The sequence below is a fragment of the Chaetodon trifascialis genome, chromosome 2 (assembly GCF_039877785.1).
Source record: "Chaetodon trifascialis isolate fChaTrf1 chromosome 2, fChaTrf1.hap1, whole genome shotgun sequence".
NCBI lineage: Eukaryota > Metazoa > Chordata > Actinopteri > Chaetodontiformes > Chaetodontidae > Chaetodon > Chaetodon trifascialis.
This window is the reverse complement of record NC_092057.1, coordinates 32,450,275-32,477,051: the sequence shown is the minus strand read 5'-3', so window position 1 is coordinate 32,477,051 and position 26,777 is coordinate 32,450,275. Positions and strand designations below refer to the sequence as shown.

Below are 26,777 nucleotides of genomic sequence, written 5' to 3'. Positions count from 1 at the left end.
ACATTATAAGACTGAAGCTGAAGGCCGTATGAAATCTGACCACGGGCCGTGATTGACCCGCGGCCCGGACTTCAAACATGCCTGGTCTAGATGGACTGAATAAAGACTGGATTGGCCAAATAAAGATTGGCAGGACTGAATAAAGACTGGATGGACTGGATAACAACTGGATGAACTGAAAAAAGATTGGATTGATTGACTGAACTAAGAATGAATGGCTGGAATGAGTAAGGGTTAGATACACTGAAAAGGGCCAATAGATCTGTTTCAGCCTCAAGTTGGAATCCAGTTGGTAGACATTTTTGCTGTTTCCAAAGAACTAAGTTTTGCTTTGAGGATGTGAAATGGAATGTAGAGATAAAAGGGTAGCACATAATGTCACATCATTGGAATGAGTGATCACAAATTGTACACAAATTGTAGTAATGACTTGCTCTGTCAAAGTGAGTATTGATGTAAGTACTTGATGTGAGAAATTCAGCTTGGGCTGCAAATCAGCAAATGCTCTCTACTTCTTTGATGTTCTCTTTATTGTTGTCCTGCTGCAGCTTTATTGTGTGTCCTCTCTCCTTCCTATCCTCTGCCTCCTTTTCCTCTACATCTGTCTTCTCCCTTTGCTCTTCCTCTTCTTCCTTTGCACCTCTCTCTACTTCTACTTCCCTCCCCTCCTCTTTTTTTGTCCTCCTGTCTTGCATGGTGCAGGGGAGACAGTTTGCTAGGAAGAGGACAGCAGAGAGACAGAGCAGAGAGAGGACAGCGCTGATGCTGATGCTGACCTCCAGCTCTTGAACTCCCTGTTCGTCCTCCCCCTTCTCTTTCATCTCTCCTTCTTTCTCCAGGGTTGGGGAGAAGTACACAGCACCCTCCTCCTGCCTCGGCATGAGCACAGCTCTTTCCAGATTGTTCTGACTGACCATCCCTCTGTTTCCCAATTTATTCCAGCTTCTATCAGTCATCTTCCCACTGATCTTTGCATAGTCATCAGTGTTCACATTCCCACTTTCGTCTTCATCAAAGATCGATCCATAGATCTTGCTGCCTGACTCGACCAGTGTGTCTGAAATGACAAACTCAAACCCGTCACCCTCCTTCCCTACTGGCTGCAGGGAGCCCTGATCTAGGTTAACTCTTATCCAACCAGATCCTCTTGACAGCCTCCTTGTCCTGCCTCTTCCTCCTACTTTGATGTCTGTCCAATCCCTGTTGCCTTCATTGATAGAATTGGAGGTGATTGGCTGATCAGCACAGGTTGAAACCAGGAGTTCTGCACGTAGTAAAGGTCCGCCTCCATCGCCCTGTGCAAAGATGCGTTGGCTGGGGCCAGGCATCACCACAACCACAGTCTCAGCCAATGAGGAGAGATGCAAAAAAAAGGGAAGGTCACTGAAGGAGGAGAGGAGGGAGGCGGTGTCATCACTGAATTGGAGCCAGATACTGATGGAGGCCTCCTGGAGAGACACAACAGGAAAAGGATGGAGAGATTATTAGATGTCAAAGGCCATTGTCTTCTAAACCAAACTAAATTCTCAAATAGTGTCCTTAATTTACCTCAAATTCATAAAGGACCAAGTCTTGATTAATATTTTCCTTGTTTTTATGAGTATATTGGATTATATTTTAAGTTCAAGAAACTTCTTCTGTTTGATTTTTCTCTCTCCATACAAACTCAATCAGAATTAGAATCAGAAAAAGCTTTATTGCCAAGTACAATTTTACACATAAGAGGAATTTGTTTTGGTGATGTTGGTGCATGACAAATCTTCTTAAAAGAAACTAGTAAAAGTAAAAAATATAACAATATACATATATACACACATATGAGTGATACAGTAAACAAGGAAGTCCAAGCAGAGCGTTGATATAACGCATAGAGTTATGGCAATGTCAGTGAGACAAGGAGAGGCAGAGGTGTAATGTGAAGAGTGTCGGTGGGGGGGTGGGGTGGGGGGTCGGGCCTTGTTGCTAAGGCTGACAACAGATGTTCAACAAATGTTCTTATGGCGTGAGGTTTTGGACCGCAGCCTCAAAGGGGAGTGTCTCAAAGAGTTTGTGTCCAGGGTGGGAGGGATCAGCCACAATCTTTCCTGCATGCCTCAGGGTCCTGGAGGTGCACAGGTCCTGAAGAGACGGGAGATTGCAGTCAATCACCTTCTCTGCAGACATAATTACACGCCGCAGTCTGCCCTTGTCCTTGGTGGTGGCAGCAGCATACCAGATGGTGATGGAGGAGGTGAGGATGGACTCAATGATGGCTGTGTAGAAGTGCACCATCGTTGTCTTTGGCATATTGAATTTCTTCTGCTGCTGTGGAAGGTACATCCTCTACTGTGCTTTCTTGATGAGGGAGCTGATGTTCAGTTCCACTTGAGGTCCTGGGAGATGATAGTTCCCAGGAAGTGGAAAGACTCCACAGTGTCAATAGTGGAGTCACTGAGGGTGATGGGGGCAAGTGAGGCTGAATTCTTCCTGTAGTCCACAACCATCTCCACTGTCTTTAGAGCTCTAGGTTGTTCTGGTTGCACCAGGCCACCAGATAGTCAACCTCTCACCCGTAGGCTCACTCGTCACCATCAGAGATGAGTCCGATGAGGATGGTGTCGTCCACAAACTTCAGGAGCTTGTTGGACTGGTGACTGGAGGTACAGCTGTTCATATACACAGAGAAAAGCAGAGGAGAAAGAACGCAGCCCTGGGGGGATCTAGTGCTGATGGTCTTTGAGTCGGAGATGTGTTTCCCCAGCTTCACGCACTCTTTCCTGTCAGACAGGAAGTCCACCTGCAGGTGGAGTCAGGCACACTCAGCTGGGAGAGCTTCACCTGAAACAAAGTTGGGATGATGGTGTTTAAAGCAGAGCTGAAATCCACAAACAGGATCCTGGCATAGGTTCCTGTGGAGTCCAGGTGCTGGAGGATAAAGTGGAGGGCCAAATTGACTGCATCATCTACAGACCTGTTGGCTCTGAAGGCAAACTGCAGGGGGTCCAGGAGAGGGTCGGTGATGTCTTTGAGGTGTGAGAGCACAAGGCACTCAAAGGATTTTATGACCTTTAAGGTGGGCATTGGTGGAGGCGACTGGAGCTGGAGCTGTTGGGAGGTGTCATGGGGAATGGTTGCTGGACTGTCCCTTTGTCTTTCAAAGCGGCAGCAGAATTCGTTCAGGTCGTTGGCTCGGTGTTGGTCGTTGATGGAGTGGGGGGCTTTAGGCTTGTACTTGGTGATCTGCCTGAGCCCTCTCCGGACAGACGCAGAGTTGTTAGCTGAGAACTGGTGTTGGAGCTTCTCAGAGTACAGTCGTTTAGCCTCTTTCGTCGCCTTGCTAAACTTGTACTTCAACTCTTTGAATCTGTTCTCCTCTCTGGTCGAGCATTTAATAAACTGTCTGTATTTAGGGAATTCATGAGTGAGGTTACCTTTGTTAAAGTCACCAAGGACAATAACTAAAGAGTCCGGGTTGGTCCGCTCCACACACAGTATCTGGTCAGCGAGCATGCACTGAGCGTCCTGCACGTGTAAGGGAAATTCTCCTTGTTGCTTGTTGAGAGTTGCTAATTCTCTGAAGAATTATAGACTCGGTGTGATGAATCAGGTCTCTTTAATACATGCAGCATGGAGGGAAGACTCATGCAGAGTGTTCTCTCCAGATCTCCACAATGTCTTGGCTTTTATACTTTTCAACAAAAGGACAGATGGTTATCACACACACACCTGGTAATCATAAACCTTCCTTCAAAGACAACGACCATTTGGGGGAGTTCACTCATCCTGTTTCTTTAGGGTTTATTCTATACCATAAACTCCTCAGGTACAGTGAATTGTATCTTAACCTTCCCCCTCTATCCTGTGTCCCTCATTATATGCCCTTTGATGTTCTTTCTCCTCTCAGTGACAGAGGGCCATAAAGAATTTACAATTCATAGACTGACTCCCAGGATTAGTAAGTCATCTAATTCCTACACACGTTGGCTCCGGGTTACCGTCACAAAAAACAGAGTTAAAACACAAAACAAAACAAAACAACGCGCACCAACACACCGAGGCAGCTGTCCATGGCGCTATCTTGAAAACCATTTCAACATTTTCTGGCACCCCCCTAGCAGATATTTTTCCCTGCTCTGCTCATGAATGCTGTGTTTTTTTTCCTATATATATGTTTTATTTTTAGTACCCTCCATAAATGCCATGCACTGCTGACAAACAGGCACTTTTGGACATGTTAGGCTGCAGTATGACACTGTATTCATCAGTCTTACACCTTCAGACCTGAATCATGCCACCAAACCAAGCCACTACTGCCTGCTCTCCAGGTCTTCATGCCAAGCTTAGCTTGTGCTAACCTTGAACTACTACTGTTGACAGCTGACTGTTCTATCTACCAAAGCAATTCAATGCTGTTTTTTAGCTGCTGTTTTCATTCCTGCACATGCTAACTAATCAGGAGCACTTGGTTTACTCAATGATGTCATCAGCACTCAGGAAATCACTCACCCTGATGCTGTTTTCATCGCAGGAGACTTCAACTACTGCAGTCTCCAGACTGTGCCACAAAAAAATTGAAACCACTTGGACTATATAAAATCCCATCTCTCAGTTCCTGTACCAAGCCTACAGTCAAAGACTCTAGCAGACTAATCCTGTGAGTAAATTGTCTTCCAAGTCATGGTTATCCAAGGGTGAAACCAAATGCAGCTGAACTTGGATGTAGAAACTCAAAAACTGTTTGGCTCTCATGCAAGGGGCCTTTTCAGTTCGAAATGGCTGGTGGAGAGTCCTAGGCATCTAACCTAATTGAGATCATTATTGTGGTGGTGGCTGTGTGAATGACAGTCGTTAAGGTTGCCACATAAGTGCAAGTGTAAAAAGTTGTTAAATCTCTAGAGAAGGGATGGAAGGACAGTATTGTACATTGGGAATACGTGAGTAAACAACTCAAACTTTGGTCTGCAGATTCTGAGAGCATTATGCAGGACTGTTTTGTACACACAGACTGAGATGTTTTTAAAACTGCAGCCACATAAGAGGATTCTTCTACACATATAGAGGAGCATGCTGAATGTGTGAGTGGCTAGATCAAGACTTGCACTGTATAATACCAACTATACAGGTCAAGAAATATCCAAACCAGAAGTCCAATTTTTTGAAAGGGTATGAAATGTCATATCAGCAGCAGCAGCCTCCTCACCAATCCCCTCAACAGAAGCTGTTTAATGTACCCCATCAGGTAAAACAGACTAATTTTGCTTTGCGCTGGCCTCTAACAAACATATGAGGTGTGGACAATGATATGGTATGTTGTGATTCCATGTTACATTCTTTATGAATATGGGTTGCTACCATTCAACCGGTTATATTGCAAGGTATGTTTCTGTATGGTGTTTCAAATTCGTGCTCCATGTGCCCCCTTTTAACTTTGAGCACCTGCCCCTCTGAAGGTCTCTGCACGGCCCTGGTCACACTCCACAAGGATGTGTCCTCAGTTCTGTGCTCTACACACTATTCACCTACAATTATGTCACCTCACACAAAGACAACACTATCCTGAAATTTACTGCCAACACCATGCTCAATGGTGTGATGAAATGGCATACAGGAGAGATGGCAAGTCTGGTGACATGGTGCAACAACAACAACAACAACCTCCTTCTCAATACAGATAAGACCAAAAAGAAGATAGTGGATATAAGGAAGGAGAGGAGACTCATCAGTTGCTGACAATCCATAATTCTGAGGTGGAGAGGGTCAGCAGCTTTAAATTCCTGTGCATCCACATCAGTGTGATGACCACACCTTGACATGTAACATCACCCAGCTGGTCAAGAAAGCACAGCAGTAGCTGCCCTTTCTAAGGGAAGAAAGGCAATTTGATATGTCATAGAGGATTCCCAGCTGGTTTTACACTTGCATCATTGAGAAAATCTTGTCAAGCTGCATCACTGTGTGGTAGGGTACACCCACCATCTTTGTAAGAGATCTACTACAAACAGTCCACTGCCCCTGTCCCCACCCTAACCCAATTCACTATACAGGATGCCCCCCCAGATATTTTGCCTGATACTGCATATCGTACATAGTGTTCTCTATCGTCTCGAGACTATCTCTCCACTCCGTTACATATTCCATATGTACGGGGATATGACCCCCGCTGCTTGTCAGGGTACTTGGATAATTCTGTAAGACACAACGGCTTGCCCCGCCACGCCCTATAAAGCGCCAGCGCTGGCGTGCGATCACTGATTGTTTGATCTCCACGTGTGCGTCAGGGTGCAGTGTCTCACAATCCGCGTTAGAGAAAGAACTAGGGTGCAGTTGTTGAATCCGCTTACCTGTTGTAAGTCGGGGCGTCTGTCTTTGGCAGCCTCCCTGGATTACTGCGTCTTAGGCCTCTTCCTGTCTGCAAGAAGTCATCCTGTCTGGTAGAGCCGGAGGTCCCCCAGCTCCTGGCGGTGGTGGCTGTGTTCCTCCTGGTGTATTGCTCGCGGCTCGTGAGCTAACGCGCTCGGTGGATACACGCCTGGTGCTGACGGTGTTTGGTACGGTGCTCTCTCCCCAACGTATTGCTCACGGCTCGTGAGCTGACGCGTTCGGCGGTTAGGTACTGACTGTGTCAGCTGCAGTGTTGGTCGTCTGAGGGTTGGGCCAGAGCTGAAGCTTCGGCTCCTGGCTCTGGCGGTGTCCTCTTGCCAGCGTATCGCGGCCTAACGCGCTTGGCGGCGAACGCCGGCCTTTCCCTCTCCAACAGTCTCCCCCTCCAATAGTTCAGGGCGTACGGCTCCCACGGCGGCCGGCACACACAGTCCATTACAGGAAACAAACGAAAAAAAAAAAAGGTTAAATAAGTGAGTTAGCTTCGGTGCTACGGCTAACAGGAAGTGAGAGAGTACTTCCGGGTCAGTATGGTGCAGGAGGGACATTGTTGTGTGGGTTGCGGGGTGGCGATGCCCCTAGAGGATGGGCATGATAGCTGTGTTTTATGTCTGGGGGAAAGGCCCGTTGCCGATTTTTTGCTCCAAAGTGTGGGTGCTCAGGTTTATGAAGGACCACGGCTTAAAACTAGGAGGGTGGTGGTGGCTTCGGAGGGGAGAGGGGAGTGTCAGGCACCATTACCTCCTCTTCAACCTATCACGGTTCGGCCTCCGTTGAGCTCTTTTCCTTCCTTAGGGGAGGAGGAAGAGGAGGCGGGGGAGAAGGACGTAGATGTGGAGACCATCTCTTCCTCCGAGGATAATGTTCTCTCTTGCGCACAGCTGTCTGTGAGTTAGGTGACTAGGGGAGAGGTAGCCCGTTGTTTTGAGGAAGTAATTAGCAGGGCCACTAGGGCTCTGGGTGTTGCCCTTCCCAAGAACCCCAGGGCTACATCCTCTCGGTTTGAAGAGGGTACAGAGGTGCGCCCTGCCTCTACCCAGGTGCCGCTCCTACCTGATTTTAAGGAGCTGCTGTGCCAGCAGTTCCACACTCCAGCCACTGCCCACAAGTGGTCTGCAGCATGTCGCCGGTTCTCAAACATGCACGACAGGGACCAGATTGCTTGTGGGACACTTCTCCCAGTGGACCAAGCCCTCACTCCATTGGTGTCCCCCTCTAGCTCCATACTTGGCAACGCCACCTGCTCGAGTAAAAACTGCAGGGTCATGGATAGCCTGCTTGCCAGGCTACATAAAGCAATGTCGGTGCAGACTCGGCTGGCAAATACAGGCGCTATTTTGTCCCTTTACCTGCGTGACTTGTCTTGGCAGGTTCAGGTTGACACCAGCGTCGGTGAGGGGCTGCAGATGGCCTCCTCATGCCTCTCCTCTGTGATGAGGGAGCAGGCTGAGGCGGCAGGCAGTGCCTTAGCTTCCTTTTGGGTAGCTAGGCGCCACTTGTGGCTGTCTCAATCCCAGCTGCAACAGGGGGATAGAGACTGCCTGCTTAAAGTGCCGGTGGAACCCACAGCCATGTTTGGCCCACACGACACTTCCCTTTTGCTGCAGGCGCAGGAGAGCCGCCGATGTGCTAAGGAGGTTTTAGTGGGCCTTGCCGGGCGTGTCGCAGGCTCCAGGCCTAGAAAGCCTCGCTCTCGGCCAGCACCAGCTTCTGAGGCCTCGTCATGGGGTCAAGGGGACCTCAGACTCCAGCTAGAAGCCTCCTGGCAGCATAAGTGCCGCCGCCAGGGCAGGGGCAGAGGACTGACTGCTAAGGCAGAGGGCTCCTCCAAGCGCCCTCAACCCTCCTGACAATCATTGGACTCGGGCCAACCAGGTTTCCCCGTCTGCTGCTCGCAGGGTGGCCTGGCCCTGGAGGCCGACCCGTGGGTTGTTTCCACCATGACCCATGGGTACTGCATTCAGTTTTTGCGCCGACCGCCAGTTACAAGAACACCCATGTTTACAACAGTGGCCGATCCTCTCCAGGGGGCGGTTCAGGCTGGTGGCTTGGCCCCTGAGAGGGACAGGTTCCTGGTCCTAGGGTTGCCAGAGCCTGTCGTGGCAACACTTCAGCAGGCCCGGGCTCCATCCACAAGGGCGGCTTACTCATACCGTTGGCAACTGTTTACTGCCTGGTGTGGGTCTAACTAGGTGGACACCTACTTAGCCTCAGCTCAGCAGATCCTGCAGTTCTTGCAGTCTCAGCTGGAGGCCCGGAAAGCTGCGGTAACACTGCGAGGATTGGTGGCAGCATTCAAAGCAGTGCGAATCGGTGAGGTTGCACTGGGTGCTGAGGACTGTGCCCTCATTTCTCCGGGGGGCCCAGAGGCTTACGGCGCGAGCTGCTGGGTCCGCGGTTCCCTTGTGGGACTTGGATGTCGTCCTTGGGGCTCTTCAGAGTCCCCCTTTTGAATCCCTTGGGGGTGCTGATTTGAAGTTGCTTTCCATTAAGACCGCCTTTCTGCTTGCTATTACCTCGGCCAGGAGCCCGCAAGAGGGTGAGTGAACTTCATGCATTGTCAGTGCATGGCGACTGCTGCCGGTTCTCCTCGGATGGTTCTAGTGTCGTTCTGAGACCCAACCCAGCCTTCCTGCCTAAGGTCCTCATGGAGTTCCACCTGTCTCAATCAGTAGAGCTTGGGTCTCTCTCCTCTCCTGATGCTGGTGAGGACGCTGAGCAGGGTCGGTCTGCTCTGTGCTCGTTGAGGGCCTTGACAGAGTACATTCGGCAGACTCAGGCTATCCGGAAGTCCGATCAGCTCTTTGTCTGTTACGACCCGGGACGTCTGGGAAGACCTCTGTCTAAGTCCAGACTGTCTCACTGGGTGGTGGACTCTATCCGTCAGGCTTACGTCCTGTCGGGTGTGCCTGTTCCATCAGGGGTCTGGGCACACTCCACTCGGGGGGTGGCTGCCTCCTGGGCCTTGTGGCGGGGGGCCTCCCTTGCCTCCATTTGCTCTGCCGCTGCATGGTCATCCCCATCAACCTTTACCAGGTTCTACCGTCTTAACGTCGCTGCCAGCCCCTCCCTTGGGGAGCGGGTGCTGGGCTCGGCCCAACGGTAGACACGTGGTCTCCCCTCGGCCTTGCGTCTTGCGGGCCAAGCGAGCGGCTTCCCTGTGGCCAGCCTAGCCCCTGCGTCTTGCGGGGCCCCTGGCTGGTTCCCTTTGGTTGCCTTGCGTCTTGCGGGCTTCCATGGCGCCCCTTTCCCTCCCAGGATGGGCCCTAGCGCCTGGCGGGGCCTACTCCTGGGTCTTGTATATATTGTATATTTGTACATAGTTTGTCTGTTGCACGTTGTGGTGTGGGATTGTGGGCTGCACCGTCTCCTCACGGGGTGTCTTAAAGGTCTACCCCGTACATATGGAATATGTAACGGAGTGGAGAGATAGTCTCGAGACGATAGAGAACGTGTGGTTACTGTGTAACCTTGGTTCTCTGAGTGAAGAGACTATCTCTCCAGTCCTTAGGCTCGAAGACACGTTTCGATCAAACTATTAGTGATCGCATGCCAGCGCTGGCGCTTTATAGGGCGTGGCCGGGCAAGCCGGTGTGCCTTAAAGAATTATCCAAGTACCCTGACAAGCAGCGGGGGTCATATCCCTGTACATATGGAATATGTAACGGAGTGGAGAGATAGTCTCTTCACTCAGAGAACCAAGGTTACACAGTAACCACACGTTCTAGTGTTGATTCTATCTTACCATTTTTTTGTTCAGCGTTGCTGTAGTTGTCTCATGGGAAACATTTGCAGGAAATGTTAAAATAACATTTAAAGGTGTAAGTAAGTTTGAAACTTTGTAGTAGTGGGGGCGGCTGTAGCTCAGGAGGTAGAGTGGTCATCTGCCAATCAGGAGGTCATTGGTTTGATCCCTGGCCTAGGCACACACATACCACATACTGAAGTATCCTTGGGCAAGATAGTGAACCCCAAAAAACTGCCCCCGATGCTGTGCCATTGGTGTGCCAATTCATATGTACGTTACTTTGGATAAAAGCATTTACCAAATGACTAAAAGCATGACTGAAACAGCTGATGAAAATCAACTAATGCACAACTTTACTGCTCTCCAGTGCCCAAAAGAATGCCATTGTTCAAGAGATTTTACTTGGGGGAAACATGATTGCCTACACTCAAATTCTGTGCCAATTCAGAGATATTTCAGTAGATAAGCAAAAACTTTGACAAGCTCATGTTGTCAGGTGAAAGGTCACGGGATCTGTCAAAGTTCTACAAAATGATTGAACCCAAATGCAATCAAACCAAGGAGTAAGGGAAGCCATTTAAGTTATTTATTGCAAATATGTAGAAGATAACGATTGAAGAAAAGAAGGCAGAGCCATATTAGAGCCAGGGATTGGAGCTGAGGAGATTCAGGTCCTACATCAGAAATCAACCTTTGTCTCACCTGGTGATGGTTGTACAGGATGTTGTGGGCTGTCACTGTTGTTGTGATAATGGAAGGGTGGGTGGGGCTTGCTGTGAAAACCATCTCGAGGCCGCTGACCACCAGCACAGACAGGTCCCCGGGGGTGACAGCATCAGAGGTCACAGTGATGTCACATCTGCCCAGCACGCCATCCCACTGCTCAGAGATTACCTAAAATTGGAGGGGGGGGTTATGATAATGCTCACTGAGTGAAGATGTCAAATGTCTAATAGTTGATATACAACTATCACCTACATGGAGTGATGTCTTTCCAGGTCGTAAACCAATCAGGATGTTCTGGGTGCCAAAGGAAGCCACTTGAGGGTCTTTTATTCTCAACAATTTAAGGACCAGATTGGTAACATCCACAAAGCAATCAGATGAGCCCAGGAGGTGTGTGGTTCTGCTGTGGGAATCCTGAGCTGTGAACTGAGTCAGAACCTGGACTGAGGAGCGCTGATACACTGGCACACACCTGTAGAGACAAGAGACACCTGAGGAGCTAAAAGCTGTAACATATTTCTCTGTGTCTGAGATAATACACAGATGCATATGATCAAGCTTATGTTGCCAATCCATCTGAGAATTTATCAAAAGCTATTCAAAGCAACCTTCAATCTTTTACACTCTTAACCTCAACATGTCTTAAAGGTTTGGACTTGGAGTTTTTCTATGGCTGGATACATGCACCAAGTGACAGCTTCACATAGAAAAGACATAAAAATGGATAAAAAATGAATATAAGATGGAGAATAAAACCCACTTGATAATGATAGTAAAAGGAATAGAATAAAAAAGTTAAAATAAAGACAGTGCATATAATCACAGGAAGGAAAAAATTAGATAATATAGGTAAAAGTAGATTACGTAAAATGCATTAAAATAGAACAGTTCAAAAGTGCAGCAGTGCATAAGTGCAAGGCAAAGCACAAAAGTTCCAGATGTTTTTCAGGCAGTCATGGTTAGTTAAAAGCTAAAGTGAAGAGATACATTTTTAGCTTTCTTTTCAAAATATTCAAGCTGTCTTCCCTGATATCTATAGGAAGTGTGTTCCCATACAAACTATTCCACTGATCTACAGGTGGCAGTAATACACTAAGATATGCTTCATCATTGCAGAATTTTTCCATCTTCCATTTTCAAGTGTAAGAATGATTACTTTGGCATCATCAGCTTTGTCATCATTTACTTGCCATAACAACTGAAGGAGGAGAAAAAATGGATGAGGCTAAAAAAAAACACAATAAAGACTTATTGAGGCTGTGTCCTACCCTTTCTCTGTGAAGTTGTTCCAACCATCTATGGCGTTGAGAATGGGGTCTGCCAAGGACACTCGCAGGGGCACTGAGGGAACCCACACCTCCAGACACACAGACCCACGTAGTGTACCTAACAGAAACTCCACCATTGCACAGGTGCTACCCAACCCTGATTCACTGCCGTCCACAAAGAGGATGGAGCAATTGCTGGACACCTGTAGTTAGGATGGAGACAGACAGAGGACAAATGGAGGAGTCTCCAATTACACCAGCAATTAAAGAATATATTCAATTCAATTCAATTCAATTTTATTTGTATAGCGCCAAATCACAACAGAAGTTGTCTCAGGACACTTTCCATATAGAGCTGGTACAGACCAAGCTCTTTTATCTACAAAGAAACCACCAATTCCCCCATGAGCAAGCACTTGGCGACAGTGGCGAGGAAAAACTTCCTTTTAACAGGCAGAAACCTCGAGCAGAACCAGGCTCTGGGTGGGCGGCCATCTGCCTCGACTGGTTGGGTGAGAGAGGAAGAGCATGAGAGGGAGAGTGGTGAGAGAGGAAGAGCAAGAGAGTGAGAGTGTATTGAAGTCACCTGTCATATTGATTTTTTTCTTCTTTCCCTAAATAATGACTATTTAAACATAGGTTGAATTCAGACATCAAATGTATTCATTTGAAATAGTTTCAACCCGAAAAAAAAATTCTAGTAAAGTAGTTAATTAGTAAATTTTAATTATCTAAATAAATTTACATTTAGTCGATTTTGCCACTCTACAGCATGACAGGGGAGAATACTGTTGCAACCATCCCCTGCCCCCAAATACCTTAAATTTTGAATTTGTTAGTCAGTCTTAACTCTTTCCTTGAAAAAACCCTTTCAAGCCCCTGGACTCATCTCTCTCGGTTTATGCTTTAGATAGTGGTTTATTAGCCCGCATCACTTGCTGCACCAACCCTGTCTCTTTAATTATGGCAAACCATCGTGAATTATTCAATTTGAAATCATGCCAGCCCCCCCATATACCCATCCTGTCAGATCACCCCTGGTTAAAACTCCACAATCCCCACACTGATTGGTCCATGGGCAGCATAATAGACTGCTCTCCCACTGTCACGCCACCTATCTGCAGTCCGCCATGCACCCTCCTACTGGTCTTCCTCCGACTCCCAGTGCAGAGCCTTCCGTCTAGTCCACCATATCCCCCAATACCATGATTTATCTCATCTTCAGCAAAGACCACATGCTTTCCCTACCTTCACAATGCCCTTACGATTGCACTATTGATCTGCTACCTGGAGCCCCCTTTCCAATCAGTTGACTTTACAACCTCTCCCACCCTGAAAGAGAGAGCATGGAAAAATATATTCATGAGTCCCTTACAGCCAGTGTCATCACCCCCTATAACTGCTGCATTTTTATCTGTGACGAAGAAGGACAAAACTCTCTGTCCATGCATAGACTTTCAAGGCTTAAATAGCGTCACTGTTTAATGCAACAAATTTCCCCTCCTCTCATTAACTCTGATTAAGTCTGCTGTGCTATACCGCTAACCATGCAGATAGAAGGTTCAGTAATGTAGGAGTAATCTGCAGATTCTCCTATGTTGCTGCAGACGGGTGTGGAAGAACACCAAATCTGCGCTCCCTCACTCAGTGGAGGCTAACCACCACATCCCTGACAAGCACCATATCCAAGCACCAGTCTACACACCAGGTCAGCAATTCTGGCTATCCAGAATTGCAACATTCCTCTCAAAACTGAGTCACCTCGCTTCCCACCCCTTTCCCATTGAATGCATTATCAGCCAGTCTATTGTAAAACTAACTCTCCCAAAGTCTATGAAAGTTCATCCCACCTTCCGTGTCACAAATAAAACCAGTCTCTTCCAGACAGCTATGTTGGGTGATTCCAAACTTTTGAACAGTAATGTACCAATTACAATGCATGAATCAAGTCAATCAAAACATTAGAGAAGAATCAAGATGGTTGCGCATGCACAATGTGAGGCTCAGCATCTCACTAGAATTCATGGTATAGAGATGATTTTCTTACTGATTTTCGAGCCTGTTCGCTCATTACAGCTTTGCGATAACTTCCTACAGCAAACAACAACTTTTGGATTTAAGATTTCAATGCACAAGCAGTGTATTCAATAAACTTCAGCTCCAGCAAGAGATTGCCCCCCCCACACACACTCCAGCACCAGTTCCAACACACAGACTCGAGTATGTTTGCCACCCTGCCCACGCTGGATTCAGGATCCATTCACATTGACACATATGCTTCCTCCGTTCTGGATTACATCTACACTTGTGTTGACGTCACCATCCACAAACAGATAAGAACTTTCCCATCCAGAAGCCTTGGATGACTAGTAATGTCCAACTCCTACTGAAGGAACATGTCGCGGCCTTCAGATCTGCCGATGCAATGGCCTACAGCTCATCCAGAGCTAACCTGAAGAGGGGCATCAGGAAAGCTAAACACGCTCACAAGCTACAGATTGAGGAGCACTTTCATAACAATACCAACCCCTGCCGCATGTGGCAGGGCATCCAGGCCATCACAGACTATCAGCCAAAAACAGACAGCCCCACCAACCAGCAATGCCTCCCTCCCTGATGAGCTCAATTTCTATACTCGCTTCGAACAAGACAACACACAACCAGCCACCAAAACTGCTCCCCACCCAGATGAACAACCCCTCACGCTCTCCGCTTATGATGTGCGTTCTGCACTCAGTAGGCTAAACGTCCATAAGGCTGCTGGCTCTGATGGCATACCGGGCCGCATGCTAAAGACCTGTGCAGAGCAGCTGGTTGGGGTCTTCACTGACATCTTCAACCTGTCACTGGCCAAGGCATCCATCCCCATGTGCCTCAAGACCACCACCATCGTGCCAGTACCGAGGCAGTCACTTGCAGTGGACCTTAATGACTTCTGCCACATCGCACTCCCCCCATCACCACCAAGTGCTTTGAGAGGCTGATCTTGGCCCATCTCAAATGTTGTCTTCCCCCCACACTGGACCCCCATCAGTTTGCCTACCGAACAAACAGGTCGATGGATGATGCCATCTCCACGGCACTGCACTCTACCCTGATGTACCTGGACAACAACACCTACGTGAGGATGCTGTTCATCAACTTAAACTCAGCATTCAACACAGCTGGTCAACAAACTCAGGGACCTCAGCACCTGCACCTCCCTCTGCAACTGGACCTGAGACTAAATGTGTCTCCAGCTTCAAGTTCCTGGGTGTCCACATCTCAGAGGACCTCTCCTGCACCCTCAACTCCTCCGCCCTGATAAATAAGTCTCTACAGCACCTCTACTTCCTGAGGAGACTGAGGAAAGTTAACCTGGCTTGTCAAATCCTAGTAAACTTCTGCCGCTGCACCATCGAGAGCATCCTGACCAACTGCATCTCAGTATGGTACGGCAATTGTACAGCCATACAGGAAGGCCCTGCAGCGGGTGGCGAAAAACCATTCAGTACATCACTGGTGCCCAGCTAACTGCCATTGAGGACCTCCAACGCAAACTGTGTCTAAGAAGGGCTTGCAGGATCAGACAGCTCCCACCCAACCGTGGACTGTTTGCCCCCCTACTATCTGGTAGGAGGTTCAGGGACCTCCGTTCCCACACCAGCAGGCACAGGAACAGCTTCTTCCCCAAAGCTGGTACCCTGCTGAACACAGTCCCCAAGCAACACATACCGTGTTGCACATGTTTTATAGTTTCATAAAATTACTTGGACTACCTGCACAAACCTCATACTGTTTATGCCAATTGTACTACTTGCATGTATTTATATTTTGGATATCAAGACTATTTGCACTTCTGATTATATGCTAAACTGCAATTTGTTGTCTCCATGCTGCACTCTGACAATGACAATAAAGTTGTGTCCTAATTGAATGTTTAAATATAACATAAATATAATACCCACATTCCTCGAGGCAGCGGCAGAGGAGGTGGAGTTGCAGCCATTTTTGACTCAAGCCTTTTGATCAACCCTAAACCTAAACTCGACTATAACTCATTTGAAAGCCTTGTTCTCACTCTTTCTCATGAGAAATGGAAAACAGTGCAGCCACTTTTATTTGTTGTAGTATACCTCACTCCTGGTCCTTACTCCGAATTTATAGCTGAGTTCTCGGAGTTTCTATCAAGTTTAGTTCTTGAGGCAGATAAAGTAATTATTGTAGGTGACTTTAATGTACATGTCGACGTTGATAATGACAGCCTTAGCACTGCGTTTATCTCAGTATTAGACTCAGTTGGCTTCCGCCAGAATGTACATGAACGGACTCACTGTTTTAACCACACCCTCGACCTTGTTCTGACATATGGCATTGAAATCGAAGACTTAATAGTCTCCTCACAGAATCCTCTTTTATCAGACCATCATTTAATAACTTTCGAATTCATATTACCAGACTACCAGCCAGTAGGCAAAAATTCTTATACCAGACTCCTGTCTGATAGTGCTGTAGCTAAATTTAAGCATATGATCCCATCAGTATTTAATTCAATGCCATGTCTCAATACAACAGAGGAGTCTTATGCTAACGTTAGTCCCTCCCAGATTGACTTCCTGGTTGATAGTGCTACAGGATCGTTGCGTATGACACTTGACTCTGTTGCTCCCCTAAAAAAGAAGAAAATTAAACAGAGGAGGTTAGCTCCATGGTATACTCCTCAAACCCGCAAATTAAAGCAAACTTCACGGAAAATAGAAAGGAAATGGCGTTCTACCAATTTGGAAGAATTTCGGTCCGCCTGGCAAGACAGTCTTAAAATATACAGGAAAGCCCTCCGCAGTGCCAGGGCAGCCTATTACTCTGCACTAATAGAGGAAAATAAGAACAATCCCAGGTTTCTCTTCAGCACTGTAGCCAGGCTGACAGAGAGCCATAATTCTGTTGAACCATGTATTCCTTTAGCTCTGAACAGTAATGACTTCATGAGCTTCTTTAATGATAAAATTCTAACTATTAGAGACAGAATTCATCGACTCCTGCCGTTAACAGGTACTGTTTTGTCTTCAAACGCAGAAATCGTAGAAACTGTTACTCAGTCTGTTGCAGTTTTAGACTGTTTTACTCCTGTTGACCTTCACCAACTAATTTCAATAATTTCATCATCAAAATCATCTACCTGTATCCTATCCCGACTAAGCTGTTTAAAGAAGTATTACCTCTAATTGACTCTTCAGTTTTAGACATGATCAATCTCTCTTTATCAACAGGCTACGTACCACAGTCCTTTAAAGTAGCTGTGATAAAACCGCTACTGAAAAAGCCTACTCTTGATCCAGGGGTTTTAGCCAACTATAGACCGATATCCAACCTTCCCTTTCTCTCAAAAACTCTTGAGAAAGCAGTTGCCAATCAGCTGTGCGACTTTCTAAACAATAATAGTTTATTCGAGGATTTCCAGTCAGGATTTAGAGTGCATCATAGCACAGAGACAGCACTGGTTAAAGTTACAAATGACCTTCTAATTGCATCTGATAAAGGATTTGTCTCTGTACTAGTCTTACTGGATCTTAGTGCTGCTTTTGACACCATTGACCATGGCATCCTATTGCAGACACTGGAACATTTCATTGGCATTAAGGGAACTGCGCTAAGCTGGTTTAAATCCTACTTGTCAGATCGCTGTCAGTTTGTACGCGTTAATGACGACTCCTCTGTGCTCACTAAAGTCAGCTATGGAGTTCCGCAGGGTTCTGTGCTTGGACCAATTCTATTCACCTTATATATGCTTCCTTTAGGTAAGATTATCAGGAAGCACTCAATAAATTTTCATTGCTATGCAGATGATACCCAGCTATATTTATCAATGAAACCGGAAGAAACCAGTCAGTTAACTAGACTACAAGCATGTCTTCATGACATAAAGACCTGGATGACCTGCAATTTTCTGATGCTAAACTCGGACAAAACTGAAGTTATAGTAGTAGGCCCTAAACATCTTAGAAACTCACTTTCTGATGACATAGCAGTTATGGATGGCATTGCGCTGGCCTCCAGCACCACTGTAAAGAATCTGGGAGTTATCTTTGACCAAGACATGTCCTTTCACTCCCATGTAAAACAAATTTCAAGGACTGCCTTTTTTCACCTACGTAATATCGCAAAAATCATGCATATTTTCTCTCAAAATGATGCAGAAAAACTAGTCCATGCATTCGTAACTTCCAGGCTGGATTATTGCAATTCTTTACTATCAGGCTGCCCAAATTCGTTGCTGAATATTCTCCAGTTGCTCCAGAACGCTGCAGCACGTGTTCTGACAAAAACCAGGAAGCGAGATCATATTTCTCCAATACTCGCCACTTTGCACTGGCTCCCTGTAAAGTTTAGAATAGAGTTTAAAATTCTCCTCCTTACTTACAAAGCCATAAATGGCCAGGCACCTTCTTATCTTAAAGAGCTCATAGTACCTTATTGCCCTACTCGAACACTGCGTTCCCAGAATGCAGGTCTACTTATGGTTCCTAAAGTCTCAAAAAGCAGAACAGGAGTCAGAGCATTTAGCTATCAAGCTCCTCTCCTGTGGAACCATCTTCCAGTCTTTGTCCGGAAGGCAGACACTGTCTCTACATTTAAGAGTACGCTTAAAACTTTCCTTTTTGATAAAGCTTATAGTTAGGGCTGGCTCAGGCTTGTCCTGGACCAGCCCCTAGTTATGCTGCTATAGGATTAGACTGTTGGGGGACATCCAAAGATACACCGAGCTCCTCCGTCCTTCTGTCCCTCTCCATCCGCACGCTCTCATGTCCTACCACGGCGTGTTACTAACTTAGCTCCTTCCCCGGAATCTCTGTGCTTTGTCGTCTTGCAGGTTCCCATGGACAGTGGCTGAATCTGGATTGTGGATTTCAGCTGCATCTCCTGCCTTGGCCCTGCCTGACATCCACTGCAACTGCTACTGCTGTTATTACATCCACTGTCACTGTTACTGTGACTGCATGTCTGTCTCTCTGTCTCTGTCTCTCTCTCTCTCTCTGACTGCTTTTCTGTGGAAAAGGAAGTTTTTCCTCGCCACTGTCGCCAAGTGCTTGCTCATGGGGGAATTGTTGGTTTCTTTGTAGATAAAAGAGCTTGGTCTGTACCAGCTCTATATGGAAAGTGTCCTGAGACAACTTCTGTTGTGATTTGGCGCTATACAAATAAAATTGAATTGAATTGAATTGAATATAAGGTCACAGCAATAATCAATATTTTTAAATCAATTGCTTAAATGACTGTGATGTGAAAGGTCTTGCACTGACAAACCTATAGAAAATTAGTTGCAGTTCTCCTCAGTTCTACAGAGTTTTTCAAGTGATTTTCAGCTCATTGTTTTGGTAACAGACAGTTATCTGCCTGCCTCCACTTTTTATTCTAAGCTTGGTTAAGGTTGGGTATTAGTTAATTATTGACCTTGGAAATAGCTGGTGGTGCCAAAGACCTTCCTTTAACATAGACAAGGGTTCATTTTTTTGACTGATCTTCTCGTGACTATGTTGTACCTTTTACAAAAGTCTACATTACATTTATTTGGCTGACAGTTTTGTCCAAAGTGAACCTTGACAGTGTTCTCGTTGGCAGAGCGACACGTGACTGCAGAGGTGACATCTGACACTTTCCCATCATGACTTATGGCCAGGACAATGACAGGAAGTGACACCGGCTGGTTGGTCAGTATGGCCGTGTTGATGATTGTGTTACTCTGATGACAGAGAATAAGAAAACACACAATCAAAATGATGTTTAAACAAAGCTGATTTGATGGACCTGTAAAGATTTGAGAGATTTTAAAATGTATGACCTTTGAGTTGGAATTGAATGAATGAATAAATTAAGCACCTCTGTAATGGGAGCGATACCAAAGATGTGTCGATCAGCGAATGAGAAGATGCTCACTGCTGCCCTGTGTGGCGAAAGGCGGTTCCTACGCTCGGAGTACTCCAGCCACCATTTAGCTGTCACGGCCATGGCAACACCAAAGCTCTGCCTCAGGCCATCCACTGACAGACACACCACCTGCTGGAGGAGAGCGGGACTGCAGGACGAGAGATCAGACTGAGCTGCCATTATGTCAGTGAGGGAAGATGTGCCTTCTCACTGTCTCCTTGGTTACATAGTCATTATGCAAGGCTAGTTTTAAAGGAAACATGATTGCACATAGACAAGGGTACTGCTAGGAATGTTTTGAAAGTTCTGACACAGTAAATATGATTACTGGTCTGTCAGCATTTTCTTATTGGTGGGGTTGGGTGGAGTGGAGGAAGGAGTTGTGTGAGTTGGTGTCTATGTACACCTTGAATGGTAAAATGTGGTAAAAAACACTTTGACACTTTAAAAACATGCATTTTCCATATTTTGTGTATAATAGCTGTCACTATAGTTGGAGGTGTTGTTTTCAGTTATCACAAGATTAGCTAAGTGAACTTGCACCATTTGGCTGTCATTGAGACATTGAACTGAAGTGCAATCAAATTCTTGACTTACTTGTGTGTTTCATTGAGCATGCTGTGTTTGTGGCAGAAAATAGACACCACATCATGTTTGGGAGTTTGGCTGTTTTCCAGGGTCACTGCCCGCAGGCCAGAGGTCAGAGTTCTCTGGGCCACCATTGACACCAAGCCTTTCTTCACCTTCAGCCTGAAGACACTCACACAGATGTTCGATGTAAATCTACAAGAACTTGTTGGCAGATAATGATATAAAGAGTTGACAACAAGACAACATTTTGAGAACATGAAAGTAGGGTTGTACTGGTATCATTTTGTGTTTACCTTATGACAACAACCTCAGAACTGAAGTTGGTTCTCAGATTTACAGACACCCTGACTGACTGTCCTATCAGGACCAGGCCCCTGTGATAGCGAATCATGACATGGGAGTCCAAGCTAAGCTCCTCGTCATCCTGTCCATTCAAACAGGTTTCTTCTTCTTTGGTCCTGCTCTCCTCTCTTTCCTTCTCCTTCTTCAGTGTCACTGCTTTGATATGGAAGAGCTGCCTCTGGTATTGAGCCACTTTGTCCTCCACACATCTGGATGTTGACATTGGAGAATTACAGACAAAAGTTAATGTTTGAGCAGCAGTGAAAAACCCAAAACTCCAAGAGGCTCTTTAAAGACATACCCTTGTGGTGTTCGCTCTGGGTGGGCCACTGTGTCAAAGGAGGAATAGTAAAGCTGTATCTGGTTGTCCCGTTGGTACTTGAGGGTCCATGGTACATCAACATCTGAATGGTATCTGAATAAAGGCATCAATCAGTCTCACACAGTTAACTGATAAAAGGATCATCAACACCTAACCAAACCAGCACATACTCAAAGATTGACCTAGGAAAACCTCTTAACTGCACAAACTAGTTCATGAGATTTGAGAGATTTTTATATAGGGTTTCTTGTTTCACTCCATTTGTGGATAAGTTTCAGTTTAAAAAAGATCCCAAGAGTATATAATTCAGTTCAATTCATTTCAATTCAATTCAGTTTTATTTATATAGTGGCAAATCACAGCAGAAGTTGTCTCAGGACACTTTCCATATGAAGCTGGTACAGACCATACTCTTAGAAAAAAGAATGTTACACAACCCATTATAACAGGGATGGGATCCTCCAGTCTTTGGGCCACATACGGCCCATGAGACTGTATGAGCCCATAAGGCAATTCATAAATACAAAAACAATTACTATATCTTATCTATATCTCGAAATAGTCGACTAACACGTTCTTCAGAATGGCCCCTGAATGCAACAAACAGTTGATATCATGTTAATGCGTCATGGTGACTGTCAAACAAAACAAAAGTAGATGTGTAGTGATGTGCTTTCCAAGTGAAATGGACAAATCATTACCTTTTTTGTTGAAGTAAAGGCAAACTAGCGTGCGTATATTAGTTCGCGGAGATGAGGTTGCAGTGATGAAAAAGTCTAATCTCAAGTCTCATTACAGCTACAAATATGCTAAACAGGATTAGCTGAAAGGATGAAGTTACCAAGCCTAAAGCCCCCCACTCCATCAACGATCAACGCCTAACCAACGACCTGAATGAGTCTACTGCTGCTTTGAAAGATAAAGGGACAGTCCAGCAACCATTCCCCATGACACCTCCCAACAGCTCCAGCTCCAGTCACCTCCACCAATGCCCACCTTAAAGTTCCCCCCTCCCCCTCACCACCCACCTCAGTGACAACTCTTTTCATTCATGAGAGGGACGTCAACAAACTCTTCAGGAGACAGAAACCCCAGAAAGCAGCTGGACTGGATTCTGTCTCCCCATCCACACTCCGCTGATCAGCTGTCTCCAGTGTTCACAGACATTTTGAAGACCTCACTGGAGACATGTCACGTGCCGGCCTGCTTCAAATCGTCAACCATCATCCCTGTTCCCAAGAAGCCAAAGACCACAGGACTTTCTCTGCCTTTAATACCATCATCCCAACTCTGCTTCAGGAGAAGCTCTCCCAGCTGAGCAAACCTGACTCCACCTGCAGGTGGATTACAGACTTCCTGTCTGACAGGAAACAGTACACGAAGCTGGGGAAACACATCGCCAACGCAAAGACCATTAGCACCGGATCCCCTCAGGGTTGTGTTCTTTCTCCTCTGCTCTTCTCCATGTATATGAACAGCTGCACCTCCAGTCACCAGTCCGTCAAGCTCCTGAAATTTGCGGACGCCACCACCTTCATCTGACTCATCTCTGATGGTGATGAGTCTGCCTGCAGGTGGGAAGTTGACCATCTGGTGACCTGGTGTAACTAGAACAACCTAGAGCTCAACGCTCTAAAGACACGGGAGATGGTTGTGGACTACAGGAAGAACTCAGCCTCAGCTGCCCCCATCACCCTCTGTAACTCCACACTGTGGAGTCTTTCCACTTCCTGGGAGCTATCATCTCCCAGGACCTCAAGTGGGAGCCGAACATCAGCTCCCTCATCAAGAAAGCACAGCAGAGGATGTACTTCCTATGGCAGCTGAAGAAATTTCAATCTTCCAAAGACAATGATGGTGCATGTCTACGCATCCATCATTGAGTCCATCCTCACCTCCTCCATCACCATCTGGTATGCTGCTGCCACCGCCAAGGACAAGGGCAGACTGCAGCATGTCATTTGGTCTGCAGAGAAGGTGTGCAATCTCCCATCTCTCCAGGACCCTAAGGCGTGCAGGAAACATTGTGGCTGATCCCTCCCACCCCGGACACAAACTCTTTGAGACACTCCCCTCTGGCAGGAGGCTACAGTCCATCTGGACCAAGAACAGTTTTTTCCCATCTGCTGTCAGCCTTATCAACAAGGCCCAGAACCCCCCTGACACTCTTCACACTTCACCTCTGCCCCATCTTGTCACACTGACATTGCCAAAACCCTATGCTTTACATTAACGCTCAGCTTTGACTCATTTCTGAAAAAACAGACTGTTTCCGAAAAAAAAACAGACTTGTAAATATATATTTATATTGTTAGAATTTTTACTTTTAATAGTTTATTTTTAGAAGATTTGTCATGCACCAACATCACCAAAACAAATTCCTTGTATGTGTAAAATCATACATGGCAATAAAGGCTTTTCTGATTCTGATCCAGTAGTAGAGTAGAAAGGAAAACATGTGACATTGAGAGTATTAATACACCCCATTAGAAAGGACATCTTTTGGTGTGGCACTACCTTGGTTCACTTGTGGACATCATGTTGCTCATCAGCTTCTCCTTGATGCACCAAGCCTGCAATAAATACTTCTGCATAAGACATCTGAAGACTCCTGGTAAACTCCTTCCTTCAGCTCACAAGTATTTCCACCACAGCCTTGTTCCTGCTACGCAACTCAAAGAGTGTGAGTGTTCATCCATTAATCCTTGCAGCGAATTCAGTTTAGCATGTCTGTAGTTGTAATGAGATTGAGATTGGACTTGGCCACCCCTGGTATAGCATTTGAAAAGCTTCCCTTTTGGTATCTAGCTTCCCCTTGGGTGCCAAGTTAGTATTGTCACTCCCTGCTCACAGCTATGCTGAGCATGATGTTTCCTTGTGGGGAGTGACAAGGTCTGAGCTTAGAACCAATCATAATCATTGGTGTACTATTCTACAGGCATATAATATCAATTCCAAGTCAGTTTGGCTCACTGAAAGAAGAAGTGTCTTAATGAAAAAAAAAAAAGTTTAACTTTAAGTTTTCACCTCAGTGAAGGAGAAGTTGCACGCTGACGGTTGACAAGGTGGCTGTGATAACGTCCACCCCGCTGCCATTCCCGCTTCTGCACCCGGTGACGAGGGTGAATGCTTTTGTCCAAATCTTGACGTGATTGGTTGTTGTGTTGACCCTTAAACCACTCACTGGGCAATGTCAGAGTTACCAGGCACAGCCCTAGAGGAGGCTGGGAAACAGGATGGACAGATGGATGAACACAAAAAGAAAGGAGGGGGAGGTGGTGAAATGAATGAGTGAGATAGACAGAGAGGAAACAGTAGGTTGAGAGAGAATCTGGTTTTTACCTGTATCATACATGAAGCCTTGTGCTCCTCCGTCTCCTTGAAGGCATGCAGAATGATGCAGGTCCCTTGGGTGCTCATGCCAACCTGCTTGTGGAACAGTGTTCTCACCCTGAACCTTTCTTGCCCTTTCTCATCCCTCTCTCTTTCCACATGCTCTGAGATGAGGGAGGCAGACAGAAGGGGAGAGAGAGGGAAGACAGGCTCCGATATGAACTGTAAAAAGAGAAAGTGAGGTATGTAGCTAGTTAGTGTCAGCATGTGATGTAGAATTAGCAAACATTGCATTTTCCATTTTGACATTTTCAGTAAATTCACCAACACATTTATTTGGTCCTCTACTTTTCCTTTTACCTGTGTAACTGAGTAGGGGCCAAATGAAGCCTGAATGCCTGGTCTAGGGCCCCCGCTGTGCAGGGACACCATAAACAGGCTCTGGGAGAAGGAGAAGGGGCTGGAGTTGGAGAAAAGAGGGCCCAGCTCTGCCTGGGACAGAGGGAGGAACTGCCAAGGAGCAGGAACAACAGACAGTTTCACTGGCAGGGAGAGAGGGAAAGGAGGCTGCAGGAGGGATTGAGGGACTGATGGAATAAAAAAGAAAGGGGAGGGAGGAGGTGTGAATCAAAGTGTTAGAGATTTAGGCTAGTTAGAAAGTCAAGAAAAAATAAACCTTGACCCACAATGAGGTCACCCTTGACTCAGATATGCATTTAGTTTCTTGTGCCTTTGCTGTGATGTTAATGTTGCTGATTTCACTGTGTAGAATGATGTTTGTGCAGTTTGCTTTCACATGCATTATGCTGAAGGGTTAATGTTTCTTTGTTCACAGGATTTGTAACTACTCATGACTACTTCCAATGAGCCAATCATGGCCCAGGAAGCACTCAACACAGTGTAATATGGAAACTTGAACCCTCCAGGACACAGACACTGAGAATGGACTTTTCAGGGAAGTGTCCAGCACTTCAACTTTATCAGAGGGTCATGGTTCGATCCCTGGCCTTGGCAGTCCACATGCCAAGTATTCTTGGGCAAGATAGTGAATTCCAAAACTGCCCCTGATGCTGTGTGTGAGTGCGAATGGGTAACGTTCGTAATAAGCAGATGGCTTAGCTGCCGTACAAATGGGTGTGTGAACGGGTGAATGCAAACTTGTGTTGCAAAAGCGCTTTGAGTGGTCATCAGACTAGAAAAGTGCCATACAAGTACAGTCCATTTACCATTTACCATTCATAGATTCTGTATTTTCAAGAGACGTTGTGTATAATTCAACTTTTTCGTTTCAAAAGAGTATCAGACAGTAATTACATGGTCTCTTAGAATGCCTTAAAACATGTCTAGATAGAATCTTTCAAGAAAAAAAATGTGTACATCAGAAAATTATTTGACAGAATTCATGCTAGGAAACAGCAGGACAAAAATAATAACAGCAAGGAGCAAAAAGCACTAAAGCTGGTATGAAGATCTTCATAAACAGATACACAGGATGTTGATCTCTGCAGTCCACCCTACTATGACTCTCTAATATACCACAGACAAAAAAAATCTAACTACCACAGTAAAGACTCACGTTCTATGAAAATCCAAAAGAGCAGCAGCATGCTAACTCCTCTTCTGCCCCACCACACATCGGCCCAGCTGATATCTGCCATCTCCACAGACCTGATGTAACACAGTATCATGTGACAACCAGTCTGCTGTGAATTAAATTAGTATAACACTATTCTGCATTAGATGTTCTCATCCAGTACCAACCTTCAGTACAAATACAGGAAATGTTTGACATTTTACTTGCTTGACCATATTTACCTAACCATATTTAGGACATAGGTTTAAGTTGCTATGACCACAACTTCTGATATTGACCAGGTGCTTCCAGTTAGTATTATACTTTTAACCATATTAATACTGTTAGTCATGTGCAAATAATGAAGGAATAATCCATTAAAAATGTCATCCCTTAATGTTGACAAAAACAAGCACCACTTGAAGAACATTTACTTGCTTCTTCTGTTGCTTTTAACCAATCCCAGGTCTTAAAAAAAATTTCAAGCAGAAGCCATTTGTTTTTGAAAAACAAATGGTCTTTCACCCACCTTTATCTGTTTATTTCAGCTCCAGGTTACATCTTTTCCTCAAGGCAATTTTAAAGCTGATTTAAGAAATACTTCATGGT

General features: G+C 45.9%; 1 protein-coding gene across 1 annotated transcript; it reads right to left on the bottom strand.

Moving 5' to 3' along the window:
- Positions 1-443: 443 nt before the first annotated feature.
- tmem132a (transmembrane protein 132A) lies at positions 444-26,777 on the bottom strand. The gene is made up of 14 exons (XM_070984908.1): positions 26,698-26,777; positions 26,172-26,263; positions 24,956-25,182; positions 24,605-24,817; positions 24,290-24,486; positions 21,242-21,355; positions 20,892-21,149; positions 20,605-20,757; positions 19,960-20,155; positions 19,679-19,822; positions 12,103-12,305; positions 11,087-11,306; positions 10,811-11,002; positions 444-1,448 (listed from the first exon to the last, which is right to left on the bottom strand). Exons 2-14 carry the CDS (start codon positions 26,251-26,253, stop codon positions 495-497), a joined length of 3,153 nt encoding a protein of 1,050 aa, XP_070841009.1. The 5' UTR covers positions 26,254-26,263; positions 26,698-26,777; the 3' UTR covers positions 444-494.